At 43.8% G+C, this 21,711-nt stretch overlaps 1 protein-coding gene across 1 annotated transcript; it reads right to left on the reverse strand.

Moving 5' to 3' along the window:
• Positions 1 to 4,036: 4,036 nt before the first annotated feature.
• LOC141112795 (polycystin-1-like protein 2) lies at positions 4,037 to 20,509 on the reverse strand. The gene is made up of 10 exons (XM_073605859.1): positions 20,411 to 20,509; positions 20,115 to 20,293; positions 19,874 to 20,020; positions 16,583 to 16,782; positions 12,408 to 12,607; positions 12,151 to 12,292; positions 9,804 to 10,026; positions 7,482 to 7,689; positions 7,265 to 7,355; positions 4,037 to 5,151 (listed from the first exon to the last, which is right to left on the reverse strand). The coding sequence occupies exons 1-10, from the start codon at positions 20,501 to 20,503 to the stop codon at positions 5,117 to 5,119; spliced, it is 1,518 nt and encodes a 505-aa protein (XP_073461960.1). The 5' UTR covers positions 20,504 to 20,509; the 3' UTR covers positions 4,037 to 5,116.
• Between the last annotated feature and the right edge of the window lie 1,202 nt (positions 20,510 to 21,711).

Consider the following 21,711-nt stretch of genomic DNA (forward strand, 5'->3'; position numbering starts at 1 on the left):
ATACAAGGCACTATTGTTCCTACTGACACCAATGATGGGACACTATTCTTTCCATTGACACCATCAGTGGGGAAACTTCCTCTAACTGACACCAATCATGGAGCTGTATTTTTTCCACTTATACCAACGATGGGGCACTATTCCTCCCATTGATACCAACAATGTGGCCCTATTCCTCCCACAGTCACCAAAAGATTGGGCACTATTCATCCTGTTGACACTAATGATGGGGCAATATTCCTCCCATTAACACCAACAATAGGGAAATATTCCCCTCACTGACACCAACAATGGGGCACTATCCTTCCATTGATACTAATGATGCGGCACTATTGCTCCAACAGTCACCAAAAGATTGGGCACTGTTCCTCTCATTGACACTAATGATGGGGCACTGTTACCCCCCCATTGACACCAACAATGGGGCGCTATTCTCCACATTGACACTAATGATGGGAAACTACTCCCCTTACTGACACCAACAATGGGGCACTATTCCTTCCACTGATACCAATAATGGGGCACTATTCCTTCCACTGATACCAATAATGGGGCATTATTTCTCCTCCTATTGGCCTCAAGCGCTATGTAATTTTTTTTGCTCCCAGTGACCACAAAGCTTAAGATATTGTTTACTCCCATTTTCTACTCCCACTGGCCACAGTTCGGTCCCCCCTAAAGTCGGAAGGACAGGGGGGGTTGGGACCAATGTCATGTTATTTCTGTCAATGTGCCCTCATTTCTTGTATTATAGCAAGCTGAAACAAGAATTTAGGGGAAGTCTGCAGAGCAAAAAAACATGATATTGATTCTAAATAAACATATGTACCATATATGCTGCCACGCTAACATAGTGAAAATAATATGATAAAAAAACCAAAAGTCCATATCAAAATGGAATCTAGCAAAGAGTGTATGAAATAGTCCAAATCCAATGTATGTCTTGAGAAAAACATCACTGATATTGTGCAGAGTTCGTGCTACTTTATTAATGTGGTCACCACGAGAGCCATTACCATTGTAAGAAATGTACCCTTCCCAGACTGAAATGACCCCACCACAGTCTTATTCGCCTGTTATAAATACTTCCAACCGGGAGCATTCAGTTAACACCCATTGGTTCCAATAGGTCAGGCTGGCTTTCTGTCCAGGATTAGTAAGGACAGTGGTGACCATATGTATAATCGAACATCCACATGGAATCAAAGCAAGAAAAGCCACATAGTGTAAATCGGCTAAAAACTTCATCATGCCCCAGATGATGTTCTATGGGGTGAAACGTGCGTTGGGCCGAACCTACGCATGTGACACTGTCACGCTTCTTCCGAGTTGGAACCTTTTGCTATACAGCTTGAAATTTTGACTTTTTATGCGCTTAACCATTTTTATCATCTAAGTAGAATGTGTAATGTGTTTTACCATGAAGGTTTTTAGCCAATTTACACTATGTGGCTTTCCTTGCTTTGATTCCATGTGGATATTTGATTATACATATGGCCACCACCGTCTTTACTAATCCTGGGCAGAAAGCCAGCCTGACCTATTGGAACCAATGGGTGTGAACTGAATTCTCCTGTTTGGAAGTATTTTTAACAGGCGAATAAGACTCTGTGGTGGGGTGCTTTCAGTCTGGTAAGGGTGCATTTCTTACAATGGCGATGGTTCACGTGATGACTACATTAATGGAGTAGCACGATCTCTGCACAATATCAGTGATGTTTTTTTTAATCAAAGGTTTCCACAATTGGAAACAAGAGGGGATTTCCATCGTAGGATGATGGCTTTATGAGCATTGTAAAGTAGTATCCCTAAGAGGGTTCTAACCGCTCGGCTGTGGGCCAGAGGATTTACAAGTCCCGGTAAACATACATCCACTGTCAATGGGATTTGGATTGCCAGTGACTGCCAGAGTAGTTGCAGAAACCCCAATCCAAAAGGTCTCAACCAAGGAACATTTCCAAAATACATGTATAAAGTCCGCTGCTGGTGAGGCACACCTCCGGCAGGAGTTACAATTTGGGCAAGCGCATGGGCATAAAATACACTCTATGCATGATTTTGAACTGGACTAGTCTACCCCTGGCTGAAACCAGATGGGAAAAAGAGCACGCCCACATTTCCTCCCACCCCTCCGAGTCCTGTTTGGGGAAGTTCGTCACCCATTTTGCTTTTAGAGCGTCTAGGCCTATGTGCACATTAGGTAATAACATCTTATACATGCTAGACAAGGGCTTGGGTAGAGAATCATCCCTAAGCGACTCCTCCAGACTCAAAGTATAGAGGGCCACCTGGGAATTTTCAAATTGGGTATTAAAATCCGTGTCCAATTTGCAGAAACCTAAACAAATGTGAATTAGGTAGGTCGAATTTTTGTTTTAGCTCATCAAAAGTATGTAGTTGGCCCCCAGTACATATTTGACCCACATATTTAATACATTTGAAGTGCCCACACACTATGATCAGGTATTGACATAAATTCCGATAGCTTCGGGTTATACCAAAGAGGGTTATGTGGTGAGATAGGACATAGAAAATTAGCTGCTAGCCATACTTTCACAACGGTTTTCATGACCGTTGTCAAAGAAAAAGGTGCACTGGGCCCACCATAAATTAGGTTTTTTTAGCGCTTCGTAGGAGCCCAAGTAGGTCAACTCAAAAACCACTGCTGCGTTGGATTTGTCTGAGACCAGCCAATTGTGTGCATGCGACAACAAGGCAGCTAGGAAATATTTATGAAGATCAGGACAAGCCAGACCTCCCCCCCCCCCCCAGAGTCTTCGCAGTACCCTCAATTTAAATGTTGGCTGGCCTAGGCCCCAAAAAAAGGAGGTCAGGATAGTATTTATGAGGCAAGAAAAAATTTTTGGGTATCCACACAGGGGCAGTCTTCACACCTTAATCCCATAGAAAACATGTGGAGGGAGCTGAAGGTTTGAGTTACCAAATGTCAGCCTCAAAACCGTAATGGCTTGGAGAGGATCCGCAAAGAGGAGAGGGACAAAATCCCACCTGAGATGTGTGCAAACCTGGTGCCCAAACACAAGAAACCTCTGACCTTGGTGATTGCCAACAAGGACTTTGCCATCAAGTACTAAGTCATGTTTTGTGAAGGGGTCCAATACTTACGTATTTCACTCATTAAAATGCAAATCAATTTATAACTTTTTTGAAATGTGTTTTTCTGGATATTTTTGTTGTCATTCTGTCTCTCGCTGTTAGAATAAACTTACCATTAAAATTATAGACTGATCATTTCTTTGTCAGTGGGAAAATGTACAAAATCAGCAGGAGATCAAATACTTTTTTCCCCTCACGGTATATGATACATATGTTTATTTCGTTTGTCTTACTATTGGTTGCCAGCAGCTGTGTTTATGATCACTAGTTACACCAGAGCATTTTCTATATTTGTCTGATGATATTGACTCTACCCCCTGTCCACTCAACCCACAAAAAAAAAAAAAAAAAAATACATTTTGACTCTAGACATTCCAACCCTGTTGATGTTCCTGTGTACTTACGACGCTCGTGGTGGTGAAGCCTCCTTTCCACCCTGTACGGGAAATCCACCCAGTATTTTTCTCCATCATCAATCAGTGAAAGTAAGACATTCAGCAAGTTGACGTCTTCAATCTGGACCAGCTCTCCTTCCCATATCCGGCACCAGTATTCGGCTTCATGATAAGTTACCTCTTTTGGAACTATCAGGATACAGTTCTCAGCTACATACCACTGGCCGTCTGGGCAATTAGCAGCGCTCACATGAAATCCAGACATATACAGCCACAACAGAGTGCTGATAAACCACATAGCACTGGATTTACAGGACAGAACCTATATCTATCGTATGGCTGAGCCACTATGGACCTGCGGGACAGGTAAATAGGAAGCGGTAGGTTCAGGTAAGCCCTCTGTTCCTCCAGGCAGGAGATAATGAGAATGAAAAGGACAAGGCACACACAGTAGTGGCAGGTGCAGGTCTCCTAAACATACAAGACAATACTGTACAACTGTCTAAACACACACGGGGATGGTTTTGTGTGCTGCAAATGGTTTTTTATTGTACATGAAGAGGTAATAGGTCTTTACAGCATGATACATGATACAGGCAAGAAGGAAGGCCAGTAAAATTCTGGCCTCTGTGCGTAAAGTGATCTACTATTAGAATTGACAAATATCGCACATAAACCCCTTGTACCTGTTCAGAGCCCATTACTAGTATTCAATTTTTAAAATTCTTTTGCAGATATCTACTAAAAAAAAACAAAAAAAAAAAACAATGGCTGCTCTTGCTGGTTTTAAGGTGATAAGAAGGGTCAAACTCAAATTCTACCTACCCCCAGTAGCCATATGATGATTTATATCAGCCTTTCTCAACCTTTTCAACACAGAGGAACCCTTGAAATAACGTTCCAGTCCCAAGGAACCCCTGCTAAAATCTACTATATCTAAACCCATGATAGATTAGAGCAGTGGTCTCCAAACTGTGGCCCAGGGGCCAGATGTTGCCCTTTGCTTGCCTTTGTCTAGCCCTTGGGACAATATGAGCCTAAACGGATCGGAAGGGGTTATGTATGGCTAAAAAAATCGAAAGATGTTTGACCACCATAACACACTGACTGGAGACGGCGCTGTTACCTCTTTCCTATGAAGACCAGAAGTTAATTGAAGCAGCACTGAGAGAGCAGGAGTAAACAAAAAGTTTACTGGGGAATGTTTATTTTATTGTGCTAAGCTAAAAAAACGCTGAGGGTTTAATACTACACATAATTATCACTTTTCACCTGGATGTACCTTTAAACTCCGCACCCAAATCTCTAAAGTTACACATTTAATAGATTCAATTGAACAAAATAGAATTAAAAAAAAGTGATCATAAAAAGAATTCCTTTTTTTCACAATATACATATTTCAACATATCAGAAATGTGACATTTTATAGGTCCCGATTATTCTGATCATCAATAAAATACAGTTTACTGTACAAGAAAAACGATCTTCACTGTTTTTCGGGGCTCTGGATCAGCTTAGTTAAAAATTGTCTTCCACGGAGCAGAGATTCAGGTAGATCCGATGTCTGGGCAATGAATTGGTTTATCTATTGTCGACTTAAGCTGTCACAATGCCGTCTCATCAAAGGTCTGATATTCCTCTGCGACATAAAAAGAAATTAAGAGCGTTAGGCTCAGGCTAAATAATGGAGGTCCAGGAGTGTTCCAGGTGGTCTTAAAGCACCATTAATGGTCATCTACTGTTTAGCACACCATTCTGATCTTGACTCTTTCCTTAGGGTGCTTCTGTTGCAATCGGCATATGTAGAGATTTTTTTCTCAAAGAAAAGGTGCAGGAAACCCCCACCCCCCCTCTTCTGAGTCACTTCTTGTCTCTGCCCCCCTACCCACCTCTGAGCAACATTCCTTGGTTCCACCCCCTACCCACCTCCCAATACCGCCCTTTTTAGAGACTATAGAACCAAGGATCACTTTGTGGTGATAAGTAATTTGTATAGAATTTGTTAACAAGAAAAGCAGTACAGTAGATTTCCAGCAGCAATAGACCCTTCCCAGCAACAATAGATTCCCACAGCAACAATAGACCCCCCAGCAGCAATGGACCCCAACAATACACCCCGGTAGCAACAACAGATTTACCAGCATCAATAGGATCCAGCAGCCAGCAACAATACACCACTCCCTCAACAGTAGCTCCCTTCCAACAACAATTGGCCACCCCCCCCCCCCCCAGCAACTTAAGCCCAACCAATAACAATAGTTCCCCCACCAGCAACAATAGACTGCCACGCAAAAGCAATAGACCCCTCCCTCAACAAGGAGGGGATTTAAATCGCAACCCTGAATATTGATCAGGGCCTAACCAATCCCTGGTGAGGTGTGCCCAGATGGTGGCTGGGAAGCTGATAAATAGCCTGGAATCCTGGAGAGATTGTCTTTCCCCACTAGGAAGAGTTCCCAGTCTCAAGGGGGCTGTTGAGATCTCAGTGGTGCAGGGACCTTGAAGTGACTTGGAACTGACTGCAGTTCTCCAAAGGGATCTGGCCTAGAGAAGGACTTTCTCACTCACAGGATTGTGTTTGGAGGAAACTGTAAGTTGTGCAACTGTTCTGGGGACTTGTGAGTAAAGACTTTGAAACCAATCCTTGTAACTGTCTAGAGTACTTGAGACTGCACTGTTTCCATCAGGTATACAAGGCGCCCAGATGCCAAAGAGATTTACCCCATGGTCTTCAGCTGTGAGGGAATAGACTGTTCACTACCAGTGGCGGCTGGTGGGTTTTTTTTTTGGGTGGGGGGGTTGGCAGCGGGCTGGTTGCGGGCAGCGTCTCCTGTGTCCTCTCCTCCTCCTCAGTGTCCTCTCCGTCGTGTGGCTCCTCCCTCCTCCTCCTAAGCATCCAATAGGATCGCCTGTCCTTTCAGCCAATCAGGTGACGGGTCTCAAAAACCGCTTCCTGATTGGCCGGCAGGAGGATCAAGATCTGCTTCCTGATTGGCCGAGAGGAGGATCAGTGTGGCGATAGCGAATATTCATTCGCTATTGTCACACAACTGGGAGCCCACCCTTTTTTGAAGCCTATTAGAGCCTCTGGCTCTAATCACGTGCCGAGTCATGACGAATCCGGCGCCCTGTATGCATATCAGTGGGCCGGACGCATAGATGGCGGGGTGCGGCGCATGTGCGCCCCTAATGGACAGGCCACCGCCTTTCACATTAGCTTCAGGAGAAGAATTTCCTCTAATTTGAGTTTGCTATTTGTATTGGAAAATCCGAATCCCTAACCTCTCTCCTGCTACCAGTTCTAGAAGCAATAAACGACATAAAGACAACCCCTAGACTGTTTATTGGAGCCAGAGTGAATGGACTATGACCTGGGTACAGGTGGCCTTGACCAGTTCCAGTTAACATCTGTGGCCACTGCTGGGTAGCGCTACATGAAAATCCCATCAAGATGAGAAGAAACCCTACCCCTGACAGTTGTCGATGGAACAAGTGTCCCTGCGTTAAAATTTCCATCCATTCCTGTTTCAGGGTCAAGTGTAAAATGTTAGATTCCCCCCTCACTTTCTCTCTTGGTGATATTGGCCCCAGTACAAATAATGAGATTAGGTCTCCCTAAATGGAGATAAAACAGAGGTTTTAACCCTTCCCCAATCTATTAAAACATTTTGGCTGGAGTTGTCTTTAAAAAAAAAAAAAAAATGAAGGAATTTGTTTAATATAATGCTGGATTGGTAATCCAGAAGACCAACCTGGTAGTCCCAATTCTCCATCCAGAAGATCATCTTCCTCTTCATCCACCTTTTTCAGCACCAAAGCAAAGAACACTGCAAATCCCACCACCTGTCAATGACACACAATTGACTTTTGCACCGAGAAAACACCATCATTAGCAACGTAAAAAAAATTATGTATGGGAATGTTTCCTGGAAAGCTAGGGTAGAAAAGGACTTGAAGGCCATCACTCACCTTGAGAGGCTGCAGAATGAAGATGCTCTGGAAGAGTGACAGAAACATGGAGACAATCCATCGGATAGAGCTTTGCTTCCCATACAGGAATCCGTACATCATGGTGAAGTAGGTGGACACAATGCTTATTGATATCAGAAGGGACCACCCAATGTACAGGAACCACCAAGGGAGACGTTTCTTTTTTATTGCCTTCTTTTGAGGGGACCTATAGAAGTACAGTTTTACTGCATGGAATATAGTGCATGCACAGCTCAGTTTACATTATCACTGCAAGCCCTGTGTGCCGGGATGGCTGGCTCCTGCGCATGCACAGGAATTACGTCATCCCCTGCTGGCCAAAAGACAGGAACCTGGGGAGAAGATGCTTGTGCCGGTGAGGTAAGTATAAGTGACTTTAGTTCTGCTTTAGGGTGCTAACTAGCACTAACAGCATGCTTAAATGACATATAACACTGCCTTTGAAGCTACTTTTTCAAAGTCTCAAAGTGTATATCCAACCCCAAACATTTTTTTCATGTGAGTGCTGCCTGTCTGCTGGACATCTCTTTCCACAACTTCATGGTTTCCTGACATGCTTTCCAGTTTCTCCTCTGCTGTTTACTTTCAGTTTTTAAGAGCTACATATCCTATATTTGCTGCCTTCAAACAGAGATTAATGTACTGACTCCGCCTCCTAAAACCCCTCCTCTCAGCACCTCTGTAGTTCAGTAGGCAGGTTCTGTGAAATGTGTGACACCGCAGTGCCTGCTCACAAGGCATAGTGACTATGTATCAGGACCTGAATCACCTGCTGGCACTGTGATTCCCAGTGGGTGTCCCCCAGCAACCAGCAGTTTCTAGTAATCAGTCTCCACCTGATGCTGGCTGCTGGACGGGTATATAGGTCCTCCTCTGCCATTACACTTTGTGTCAGTGTTTTGCCTTGTTTGCTGCCAGATACTATATGTCATTTACCCTGCTCCTGATTTTGATCTTGCTCTTGCCCTGCATCCTGTACCCTGCTGCCTGATTTCTGCTCCCCATTTTCATGATTCCAGTTCTGGTTAGGGTTGCCACCTGGCCTGGATTCACCCGGACAGTTCGGGTTTTGAATCAGACCACCTGAAACCGGGACCAATTATTCAGACCCGACCTTGGCTTCCCAGCAGGGTTGCTGGCTGCAGTTGTCTGTTACACTCCGGGAGAGGAGAAAGGACTCGATCTACTCCTCTTCCTCCCGCCTCTACCCTTTTGTGTCTGCCCACACTGCAATCCCCAGCGCTGTGCCCCAGCAAAAGGAAGTGGGGATGGGAAATGATTTGAAGCCCAGCAGCCGCAGACACATCTGCGTGAGAGGTGCTGACTGCCAAGGGGTGAGTGAGCTCCCCATCCATCCCTGTCTGTGACTGAAGTCTCCCCTCTTTTCTCTCCTGCCTCTGAATGAGTACACTAAGGTAAAACAGGGTTCTTAGAGCACCCCTTACTTTAGAGTTCGCCTTTACATTAGAGTCCACAGAGCTCCCCCTTAAAGTGTAAGGGGCAACTCTGCGGACTCAGATGTAAGGGGAAACTCTGAAGGCTCTGATGTAAAGGGGGCTCTAGGAACGCGGATGTAAGGGGAATGCAGGGAACTCTGATGTAAGTTGGGCTTATGGTTACCAGAGACACCCTCACATCAGAGTTCCCCTTTAAACCAGGGGCTGCAGTTATTCCCCCCTTACATCAGATTCCTCTCCGTACATCAGAGTTCTCAGTGTTCCCCCATAAATCAGGGTTGCCAGAACATCCCTTATGTCAGAGCCCCCAGAGTTCTAACTTCTATCAGAGTCTGCAGAGTCTCCCCTTATAGTGTAAGAGAACTCTGCAAGTTCAGATGTAAGAGAAAACTCTGCGCATTCAGATGCAAAGGGAAACTCTGTGGACTCTTGTTATTAACTTCATAAAATTAGGAATTTTATTTAATTGCAACATATATGTATAGTTTATGCTATAAAAAAATTGCTGTGTCCCGCTAAAGTGTTCGGGTTTGACTTGAAGAAAAGGTGGCAACCCTAGTCCTGGTTTTCCCCTTCCCATCTGTTTCCTACATCTCCAATTTAACCGCGTTCCCCATTTTTGTACATATGGTATATAGTTTGTTTGTAGTTAGGCTTCCTGTTACTTAGTTAGGCAGTTTGGTTCAATGGGTGTAACTTACTACTATTTTTAAGTTTGCTGTTTGCTGGTGTGTAGATGTCTTTTGTTTACTATGCGATGGTTGTGAACATTATCAAATACTTGACTTTTCCTCCATTGTGGAGGTCTGGCACTCCAGGGGTCCCCCCACAACATGCGACTCACCTTTGTAGGGGCACTGGTGGTATGGATTTCTCCAGGACATTCATTAGCGCCTGTAGCTGTGTAGAGAACTCTTCGTACTGCTGCTTGTCTAGGACCTGCTGGTTCTCCAGTTGCCTAAGATCAGTAGACACTTTCCTGAGCTTCTGAGAGACATAATTTCCACAGAACAAGGCATGCAACTCTTCACCAGAGAGCTGAGCCAACGGTATGGAGACTGTCAGGGCTAAACAAAAAGAAAAAACCCAACACCATGAAACTTCCTAATCATGACCTAGGGGCATCTTAAAGTGAAACTTTCATATAATTCAGTAGCAGAATGCATTTCAAGCAAATGTTTTTACTTTTATCGGAAAATATTTCTTGATGTATCTTTCCCATTTCTGATTTAAAAAAAATTGGTCTCTACTTTGTTCCACAAAATAACAATTGCCGAACAAACTGAGCCGATGCCCCCCATCCACACATTTGAGGTGGATGGGGAAATCCTCCCCACTGTGACATTGACCATATGAGCTGATCGAGTGGAAATTTTCCAATAAGCCCATTCATAAAAAATTGATTGATTGAACAGGAACAGCCATACCTGGATCAAAATTTGGCCAGTTCCTTCTGAACTGGCCTGAATTTCAATCCATGTATGGCCAGTTTAAGACAGGAAATATGTTACTGGCAGGATCACCAGGTGAGAATAAACAAAAGAGCGGGCCCCCCCCCCCTCCCGCCGCGATGCGTTGCCCTCCGCCGCTTACCGGAGCCGGCAGCGGCGGAGTCGATCACCTCTGTCCCCTGGGCTGACATGGAGACGAGTGAGGGGAAGATGACCCCCACCCGTCTCCATGACACTGCAGGGCGGAAGCAACGTCACTTATGCCCATAGCTCTTAAAGGGCCATTTTATTTTTTTTATTTTTTTAAATGACAATTTTTTTTTTATTATTGCATTTTAGTGTAAATATGAGATCTGGGGTCTTTTTGACCCCAGATCTCATATTTAAGAGGTCCTGTCATGCTTTTTTTCTATTACAAGGGATGTTTACATTCCTTGTAATAAGAATAAAAGTGACACTTTTTTAAAAAAAAACAGTGCTAAAATAAAAAATAAAAGGTAAAATAAATAAGCTTGAGCACGAGCTTGCGTGCAGAAGCGAACGCATATGTGAGTAGCGCCCGCATATGAAAACGGTGTTCAAACCACACATGTGATCGGTAGAGCGAGAGCAATAATTCTAGCCCTAGACCTCCTCTGTAATGCAAAACATGCAACCGGTAGAATTTTTTAAATGTCGCCTATGGAGATTTGTAAGGGTAAAAGTTTGTCGCCATTCCACGAGCGGGCGCAATTTTGAAGCGTGCGCAAATACGGTGTGACAGAAAGTATTGCAACGACCGCCATTTTATTCTCTAGGATGTTAGAAAGCAAAAATGTATAATGTTTGGGGGTTCTAAGTAATTTTCTAGCAAAAAATAAACTGTTTTTAACTTGTAAACACCACATCTAAAAAAGAGGCCCGGTCTTAAAGTGGCTAACCATTCCTTTATAGGAAGATGGTGGCACCCAGTGGAGGTTTAGCCCGGTCTTTGAGGATGGACTGGAACTGAATTACCATTTAATGATTATGCATGGAAAAGGTGATCAGTCTGTATTTGACTTCTGTGGTTTCTGTAAACATTTGAGAAGTAAAGGTTGCTTTAACATTATGTTGGGTAGATAGACTAGTGCAAAAATCACAAACATTGAAGGTGTTGCCCAGAGCCAACCAATCAGGTCTAAGTAGTGATAGCTCTCATCAAGCCACTCTGCTGTGGCTATACACTTCCAGGCTGGCCGTTGACCCAAGCAAAAGGGGAGATCTCACCGGGGTCCCTGCAGGCTAACACGTTTCAAAGGAATGTCCTATTTCATCAGAGCCCTACTGAAGAAGGACATTCCGAATAGTGTTAGCATGCAGGGACCCCGGTGAGGTCCCCTCTAAAGAGTACAGTGCATCCAGAAAGTATTCACAGCGCTTCACTTTTTCCACATTTTGTTATGTTACAGCCTTATTCCAAAATGAATTAAATTCATTATTTTCCTCAAAATTCTACAAACAATTCCCCATAATGACAACGTGAAAGAAGTTTGTTTGGAATCTTTGCAAATTTATTAAAAATAAATAAACAAAAAAATTCCATCTATCCATCGATTGACTTGTGTACAAGCAGACTCTTGGGTTAGTTGGCAACATTAATCATTGTATTCTGTCGACAGGGAAGGCTTCCCGCGGGCAGAATACAAAAGCTCAGCGGGAGTGATTCTCCCATCCACATCATAATAAGATGAATCATGTATGGCCAAACCTTAGACTTACTTCCAGAAGGTATTTGCTTTTGCAGCAGCTGTGAGATGATCTGTAGAAGAACAGTAAATTCTGGACTTGGCTCTTGGTTTAGGTCCACTTCCATGTTATTCCACGAGTTTTGGCTCAGTGTTCGTGCCACCATTGACAAGTTCTTAAAAAAGTAAAAAAAATATTGTATGAGGAAGGAATATTTATCCCAGAGGGCAGAGAACTACCATTCATACCACTGGAGGTCAAAGACCACTGAGCCATATCTGTAACCTCACCTCTAGTATGGTGGCCAGACTCTGTTGGCTGGATGGGCCCTTTTTGGCATTGGCAGTTTTGTTGCCTTTCTTATCTCCTGATTTACGTTCCTTGGGCTGAGTGTTTCTGAAGATGTAGATGATGAGCAGGTTGACGGGAAACATGAGCAGAGCACTTTCAACCGCTATCATGATGTCTTTCCAGGATATGTTGATGTCACCTGCAATATAAGAAAGAAATATTAATGCACCTTTTTTTTGTTTGTTTTTGTTTTTACTTTTTCTTGGACTTCTTTCTTATGTTTCATGTTCATATCCCCCTGCGTGGCAATTTGTTATCTGGTTTCCCCTTTTTCATATCTCAATAAAAACATTTTACCAGAAAGAAAGGTTAATGCATAACCTAAACACAATAACAAAAATCTATGATGCTAATAACGACGTCATCCCGTAAGTGGGCGCAGTTATCCGAAGCATAGGAGTGTGGTAAATAAGGATGCTGGCTGCTTGGTATACATGCCCGGTCTGAGATTGCTAGGTACAATTGGATCGGTAGCATTTATGGCTCTGGGGTTTTTGAGTTGCTGCGCGTTAATACACATTTAATATCATTTCCTATTGGACTTCTTATATGTGGCAAGATTTATCGATTGTGTGGTTTTTGGGAGCGCCACATTTTTTAAATTTAAATTTCCTTTTTTTTTAACCTGGTGAGCCTGCCAGTGACACCCTACCTGTCCTATGGTAACAATGCCCACTCACTGTATTATATCTATTGGGAGGCAGTGTTGTCACTCTAGGAGTAGATGACAGAATACCTCTCCTTCTCCTCTTCTGCAATACATGGGGGGGGGGGGTTCTGCAGTCCAGTACAAAATTATCATCTTACAACATATCTGGCAGAATCAACACACTCAATGGTATATTTACCAGACCAAAAGGGAGAAAATAAGAGAGGTTCATTGTTAAAGCAGAACTTCACAGCATGTGAGCACCACAAACCAAAAACTCTATTTAATTCATTTTTAACATTCAAAGGAAACTCCCCCATCCCTCCATGTCTCCATGCTTTATTTTGCTGAGAAATCACTACAGTGGAAGGAAAATGATAAATGGTTTTCAACACTTTTTACAAATAAATCTGTGAAAAGTGTGGGGGGGGCATTTCTATTCAGCCCCCTTTACTCTGATACCCCTAACTAAAATCTAGTGGAACCAATTGCCTTCAGAAGTCACCTAATTAGTAAATAGAGTCCACCTGTGTGTAATTTAATCTCAGTATAAATACAGCTGTTCTGCGAAGCCCTCAGAGGTTTGTTAGAGAAATTTAGTGAACAAACAGCATCATAAAGGCCAAGGAACACACCAGACAGGTCAGGGATAACGTTGTGGAGAAGAATAAAGCAGGGTTAAGTTATAAAAAAAGTTCCCAAGCTTTGAACATCTCACAGAGCTCTGTTCAATCCATCACATGAAAATGGAAAAAGTATGGCAGAACTGCCAAGACATGGCCGTCCACCTGACCGGCCGGGCAAGGAGAGTATTTGTCAGAGAAAGCAGCCAAGAGGTCCATGGTAACTCTGGAGGAGCTGCAGAGATCCACACAGGGCCGTCTTTAAGGCAGGGCAAAAGGGGCAGCTGCCCTGGGCCCTGTCATTGTTGTGGGGCCCAAAGCAGCTGCCTCATACTTGCCAACTATCCCAGTATAAATTCCCTTGTCTCTTGAAGTTTTAGTCCTGTGCTGTGTCCTGATATCTCAGTGTGAAGTGCTGCTACTAATGCTGCCCAGCTCTGCCCTATTGCTGTGTACAGATGACTCACCTGCAGACCCTGTGTTTACATGGAAATAACCAGAATTCGGCGCAATACAAATCCCAGAGCGCTAACAGAGCGCATTCGCCGTAATACAAACCCCATATCAAATCAAATATGTAAATAGCTGCCGCAGGCGGCATAGATATGTAAATAAAGGCGGTATACATATGTATATGAATGAATGATTTGTAAAGCGCTGCAAATGCGAACTGAATCGCCTCAAGGTGCTAGATGCATTCTCTGTTGTCAGCTTCTTAGAAAAGGAAGGTCTTTTGTTTTTTCCTGAAGGCCTAGTGGTTTTCTTCCATGCGGATGTTGGTTGGAAGAGCATTCCATAGTCGAGGTCCTTGGACTGCGAATCTTCGTTCTCCCTTTGCTTTGTAGCGGTATTTGGGAATGATGAGGAGGTTTTGGTTAGCAGATCGAAGACTGCGCTTCGGCGTGTAGTGTTTTATTGTCTCCCGGAGATATAGCGGAGCGTTTCCTTGTATGCATTTGTGAGGCAGAGGGTCTTGAATGTGATCCGATTCTTCACGGTTAGCCAGTGTAGGCTCTTTAGGGATGGGGAAATGGATTCCCAGGGTTTTTTTCCTGTTAACAGTATTGCCGCCGTGTTTTGGATGAGTTGCAAGCGCGCAAGTTGATATTGGGGTAGTCCTACGTAGAGCGGATTCGCGTAGTCGAATTGATGATTGTTCCCATCATGCCCCCTGCAGTGAGGAGATGATGTGCTGTAAGCTCTAGCAACCAATCAGTGAGCAGTATTACTGTACAGTAATTTCTAGCAACTAATCAACAAGCAGAAATCATGTACTGTAACATCTAGCAACTAATCAGTGAGCCTTAATGTGTGATGTAACCTCTAGCAACCAGTCAGTGAGCGGTAATGATACACTGTAACCTCTGGCAACCAATTGCAATCAATTGCAATCGCTTCCTGACCTGATACAGTAAACTGATTTTAAGTCTAGCTGTTATTTATTGTATGTCTCAGAGCAGGTGGAGAGCAAAACTGTATGGGGGGGGGGGGCAAGAAAACGTTTGCCCAGGGTCCAATCAATATTAAAGATGGTCCTGGACCCACAGCTCAGGTGGGAGAATCTGTCCACAGGACAACTAATAGTCGTGTTCTCCACAAATCTGCCCTTTATGGAAGAGTGACAAGAAGAAAGACATTGTTTGAAGAAAGCCATAAGAAGTCCTGTTTGCAGTTTGTGAGAAGCCATGTGGGGGACACAACAAACATGTGGAAGAAGGTGCTCTGGTCAGATGAGACCAAAATTGTACTTTTTGGCCTAAAAGCAAAACGCTATGTGTGGCGGAAAACTAACACTGCACATCACCCTGAACACACCATCCCCACTGTGAAACATGGTGGTGGCCGCATCATGTTGTGGGGATACTTTTCTTCAGCAGGGACAGGGAAGCTGGTCAGAGTTGATGGGAAGATGGATGGAGCCAAATACAGGGCAATCTTAGAAGAAAACCTGTTAGAGTCTGCAAAAGACTTGAGATCGGGGCGGAGGTTCACCTTCCAGCAGGACAACGACCCGAAACATACAGCCAGAGCTACAATGGAATGGTTTAGATCAAAGCATATTCCTGTGTTAGAATGGACCAGTCACAGTCCAGACCTAAATCACATTGAGAATCTGTGGCAAGACTTGAAAATTGCTGTTCACAGACGCTCTCCATCCAATCTGACAGAGCTTGAGATATTTTGCAAAGAAGAATGGGCAAAAATGTCCCTCTCTAGATGTGCAAAGCTGGTAGAGACATCCCCAAAAAGACTTGCAGCTGTAATTGCAATGAAAGGGGGTTCTACAAAGTATTGACTCAGGGGGGCGCCATACAAATGCCCCCCACACACACACACACACACACACACACACTTTTCACAGATTTATTTTTATTTGTAAAAAAATGTTGAAAATCATTTATCATTTTTCTTCCACTTCAAAATTATATGCCACTTTGTGTTGGTCTATCATATAAAATCCTAATAAAATACATTTACGTTTTTGGGTGTACCATGACAAAATGTGGAAAATGTCAAGAGGTATGAATACTTTTTCAAGGCACTGTACATTAAAGATTATATAGGGAGGAGCAGGGGAGCTGGACCAGCACAGGCAGTAATTAGAAACTCCCAGGGAGGAGGCAGTGTTAGGAAACTGACTATTAGTAGTCTAGCAAGTTCAAAGGTATGTTGCAAGTGAATAAAATTAATTTATAGAAAGTAAAAACACTGCAAGTAGGAAGTCAAAATACTTGATTTTGTGCTTTTTACCCCCCTCATATTTATGTCGGTGACAGAGCCTCTTTCACAGATATATATTGGCAGGCGTTGATGTTTGAGAATTCAGATAACCGGCACTTACCTATACTGAAGATTATGGGGTAGTTGGATTGAGGCATTTCCCAGAACATCAGATTGATGACCATGGTACAGAGGAAAAGACACATGCAGCAGGACATTTTCTGAATGCGGGTGAATACACTGCGCGCCGGGTGATTAATCACTGAAATCCAGATGTTGTCATCGCGTAAGCCCCGTAACGTTTTCTTCATGAAGATATTCCTTGCGGGAGAGAACATACACAGCTGTGAAAACCTCAGATCAAAACGTTTTTTTTTTTTAATTAAAACCAAGAATAATGTCCATCAACAGGAAACCCGTGCCAGAGGGGCCAGGACAAGGGGTGGGCAGGAGGGGCGGCTGCCCTGGGCATTGTATCATGTGAGGTGGGGGGGCACTGTGTGGAGATTGGGGGGGGGGGATTTTTTGTTCAGAGGAAGATTTGGGGGGGGGGGGGGGCAGAGGGGAAAGAATTGATCTAGAGGGGGAAATCTGGGGGGAGGGTCTGCTAGGAGTGGTGTTTCAGGGGGATTTGTGTTTGGAGGGGGGTGGGAGAAGAGGATGTGTGCTAGGAGGGTCGATTTGGGGGGGTTGTGCTAGAAAAAGTGATATGGTAGAGGGGGGAGGGGATTTGTGCTAGGAGAATATTTTTTTTGCGGGGGGATGGGTGGATTTGTGCTAGTAGGGATGATTGAGGGATGTTTGTGCTAGGAGGGGAGATGTTTGTGCTAGGAAGGGGATTTGGAGTAGGGGCAAGAGAATGTGTACTTGGAGGGGAATTCTGAGGGGTGGACGACTTTTTTTTGGGGGGGGGGCTTTGTGTTGGGGGGATTTGGGGGATGGTAGGGACAGAGATTTGTGCTGGGAGGGGGGATGTTTGTGCTAGGAGGGGGATTTGGATTAGGGGGGGAGAGAATGTGTTCTTGGATGGGAATTTTGAGGGGTGGATGACTTGTGCTAGGAAGGGTGAGGTTTTTTTTTGGGGGGGGGGGGCTTTGTGCTGTGGGGATTTGGGGGATGGTAGGGACAGAGATTTGTGCTGGGAGGGGGATTTCAGCAGGGGGGTGGATTTGTACTGGGAGGGGGGGGGGTTTGCTTAGGGGGTAATCATGCAGATTAATGCCCAACTTTATTTGGGGGGGGGGATTTTTGTTGACACCACATAATGCTCATACATTTTGGATTGAGTAGCGCAGTTTGTCATGTTTACCCTGGGCTCTAGGTGACCTTGTCCCAGCACTGCGTTTCAACTTTTTACATTATACACAGCTGGCACTAAGTGCTTCCAGTAAGCATCTCCAGCAATCTGGGGCACTCGATCCTTCACTTCTTCTCATCATTGTGTCCACTTAAAAAAAGTGACTTCACCACTCTCTAAACTTGTTGAACGGTGGGGTGGGGCAGCTGCAATCCAGGGTAGGACTAGGAACCTTTGGCCTTGAGGGTGTTTGACAACCATCTAGCTATTTCTTGGGAGAGACAGATGTCTTTGAACTACAGAACATGTACCATGCAATATGTGCCATGGTACCTCATTCATCAGTGGGTATCCTGAAATGTGGATGTTCCTAATGCATACCATCATACCAATGATGTTCCTAAGCAAGCCATACATCAACGAACAGTTTAAACAGAAAAAAAGTGCTAATTCCCCCATCAATGCACTCAAGATGGATGGGACAATCATCCGGTAGCGCTATGCCAATGGGCAGCTTTGGCAGAATACAATGATCAGTTTTGCCAGCTGTTGTGCCAAGAAAATATCCCCCCCACCATTACACACCACCACCAGCCTGAACTGTTGATACAAGGCAGGATGGATCCATGCTTTCATGTTGTTTATGCCAAATTCTGACCCCGACCATCTGAATGTCGCAGCTGAAACCTAGCTGAAATCAGACCAGGCAACGTTTTTCCAATCTTCTATTGTCCAATTTTGGTGAGCCTGTGCGAACTGTAGCCTCAGTTTCCTGTTCTTAGCTGACAGGGGTGGTCTTCTGCTGCTGTAGCCCATCACTTCAAGGTTGGATGTGTGGTGCATTCAGAGATGGTATTCTGCATACCTTGGGTGTAACGAGTGATTATTTGAGTTCCTCTGGCATTTCTATCATCTGGAACCAGTCTGCCCACTCTCCTCTGACATCAACAAGGCATTTTCCTCCACAAAACTGTGGCTCACTGGACTGAAAAATCCCAGTAGATCAGCAATTTATGAAATACTCAGACCAGCCCATCTGGCACCAACAACCATGCCACATTCAAAGTAAATTAAATCTCCTTTCTTCTCCATTCTGATGCTCGGTTTTAACTCCAGCAAGTTGTCTTCACCACGTCTAGATGCCTAAATACATTGATTTGCTGCCATGTGATTGGCTGATTAGCAATTTGTGTTACCAAGCAATTGAACAGGTGTACTTAGTAATGTGGCCGGTGAGTGTACCTCAGTCAGAAAGTTGTTAAGCAGGCATGGTCCACTGTTTTCCCTGTTATAGGGCGTATACACGTTCGGACTTTGTTCGGACATTCCGACAACAAAATCCTAGGATTTTTTCCGACGGATGTTGGCTCAAACTTGTCTTGCATACACACGGTCACACAAAGTTGTCGGAAAATCCGATCGTTCTAAACGCGGTGACGTAAAACACGTACGTTGGGACTATAAACGGGGCAGTGGCCAATAGCTTTCATCTCTTTATTTATTCTGAGCATGCGTGGCACTTTGTCCGTCGGATTTGTGTACACACGATCGGAATTTCCGACAACGGATTTTGTTGTCGGAAAATTTTATCTCCTGCTCTCCAACTTTGTGAAGGAAAATTGTGAAGGAAAATGTCCGATGGAGCCCACACACGGTCGGAATTTCCGACAACACGCTCCGAACGGACATTTTCCATCGGAAAATCCGACCGTGTGTACGGGGCATTAGAAAACCTACCTTGGGAAATCCTATACAGCCATCGCTAGACTTCATGTAGATTAGTGGCTGCAAATAGGCAGAAATGGAGTTCTGAGAAGCAAAAAAAACACAACAAAAACAGGCGGATGAGCCACAGTTTTACCGCACCCTGACTGCCGAGTCACAAGTTGACACAGCAAATAGCCATGTTAGTACACTTTGCTAGGGCTGTGGAATGATGAAAATGATACCACCTGTTGCAGAAAGGAGGGGGAACTATCACCAAATCTTGTCACATGTCTAAATCTAATCTAATCCTTTCTTTGTCTATCCAAAACTGAAAGAAAGGTGGCTAAAGATACAGTATAAATAATCATGTACTCTACCATCTCCTTCCCACTACCAGTATTTGGTTACCTAAAACTTCTTAACTCTTGATCATTAGCAGCTGTGAAGGTCTTGCTGGAAGTGTCTCCTTTCGCTGGTTCGACTAGCCATGCATTGCACAGAAAGTACCAAGTTTTCTTTAGTTGGACATCTTGAACCTTCACTTGGGTTATGTACCTGTGGTAGAAAAAAAAGAGGCCCAGGTAAAGTCTCATGAACGTGGCATAAAATCATAAAACTTGCAGCCTTTTCTATCAGACTGTCATCTCACCATCTTTTATGAGGACCTGATCCATCATGGCTGAGCGTGATGCTCTTAATCTCACCCAGAGGATACGGCAAAAAAAGTAGGAAGATATCCTTACTGCCTTTATTGAACACTTTAGATTTGTTGTCCGATAGGAGAATCGGGCCAAACTGACCATGTAATCCACCAATAGACAGGTACACCTAGAAATAAACAGGATATCATGTGCCAATGATGTTCTGCAGACCAATGTTCTCAATTACATTTATTTTATGGTTAACATTGTAAGAAAAAAAAAAATGAAGTTCAGTTTTTCTCACCTTGGCGCTGGTACCTGCCCCCTGCCGATGCCCGGTATGCAAGGTTATCAGATAGAGGTATAATCCACAAGGATCATTATCTCGAGGTACCATTACTCGATTCTGGAAGTAGAAATAATAATTATACCATGCTTTTTCTAAGACAGGCAAACATTTTTTGTAGGTTTGGAACATCTTGAGCAGCCTTTCTCAACTTTTCCAACACAGAGGAACCCTTGGTCTCACGGAACCCCTGCTAAAAATGAATATATTTACAACTCATGATACATTAGTGTGATGGTCAGTGGAAAGAATGTTCTTTACATTTGTGGTCCTTGGGAAGAATTACCCACTTACAGATAGCTAAGAAGATCAATGGTGTCAGTGGGAGCTTATCTGAGAGGCTGAATAGCTCAATGTTCAAGGAACCCCCAGCAACCTCTGAAGGAGCCCTAGTTGAGAAACCTTGGTCTAGAGAACACTTAGAACCTCTGACGGGTTTTTATTTTAAAATCAGAGAAAAGACAGCACTCCAATATGCAGAAACGTAAAGTAGCAGAAAGCTTAAATAATATAGAAACCAACATTTTGTTGGCACGCAGGCCTTCTTAATCGAAGTGATGAGAAATAGCACAGTGGTAAAGGAGGCCTGCATGCTTCCATAAACATGCTGTCTATTCGATTTTTGTAAACTTTCTGCTATTTTACTTTTCTACATATTGGAGTGCTAGCTATTCTCTGAATTTGAAATTTAACTGTGCCACTGTGTGGATAACGGTCTCCCCCTACATTTGATAGGCGGTGAGGTTTTTTATTCCTGTGTTTCATCTGGAGAGATTCAGCCTTTGTATTTGTCCTTGGTGACTGTTATTGTATACTGTAAGTATTGGAAAATCCCAAATGTTACAGTTGTTGATGTGTGCATGATGGTGATGGACCAATAGAAGTGAAAATTAGTTCTGATGGATCTACCGTAAAGTGACTTTTTCCTTCAAAAGACTAGATTCGTGGTTGAAATTTAAAATAGACCGACCCTGTTCTGGTCCTAGGCTTCTACCTCTCTGATATCAACAATGGAAGGACTTATGCCGCGTACACACGACCGGTTTAGCCATCGTAATAAACTCCGACGGTATCTCAGACGGAATTCCATTAAAGCTGTCTTGCCTACACACGGTCAACCTAAAGTCCGACCAAAGTCCGACCGTACAGAACGCGGTGACGTACAACACTTACGACGGGACTAGAAAAAGGAAGTTCAATAGCCAGTAGCCAATAGCTTCCGTCTCATACTTGCTTCAGAGCATGCGTCATTTTTGGTC

This window comes from Aquarana catesbeiana, linkage group LG11 (genome assembly GCF_042186555.1).
Source record: "Aquarana catesbeiana isolate 2022-GZ linkage group LG11, ASM4218655v1, whole genome shotgun sequence".
Classification (NCBI taxonomy): Eukaryota; Metazoa; Chordata; class Amphibia; order Anura; family Ranidae; genus Aquarana; species Aquarana catesbeiana.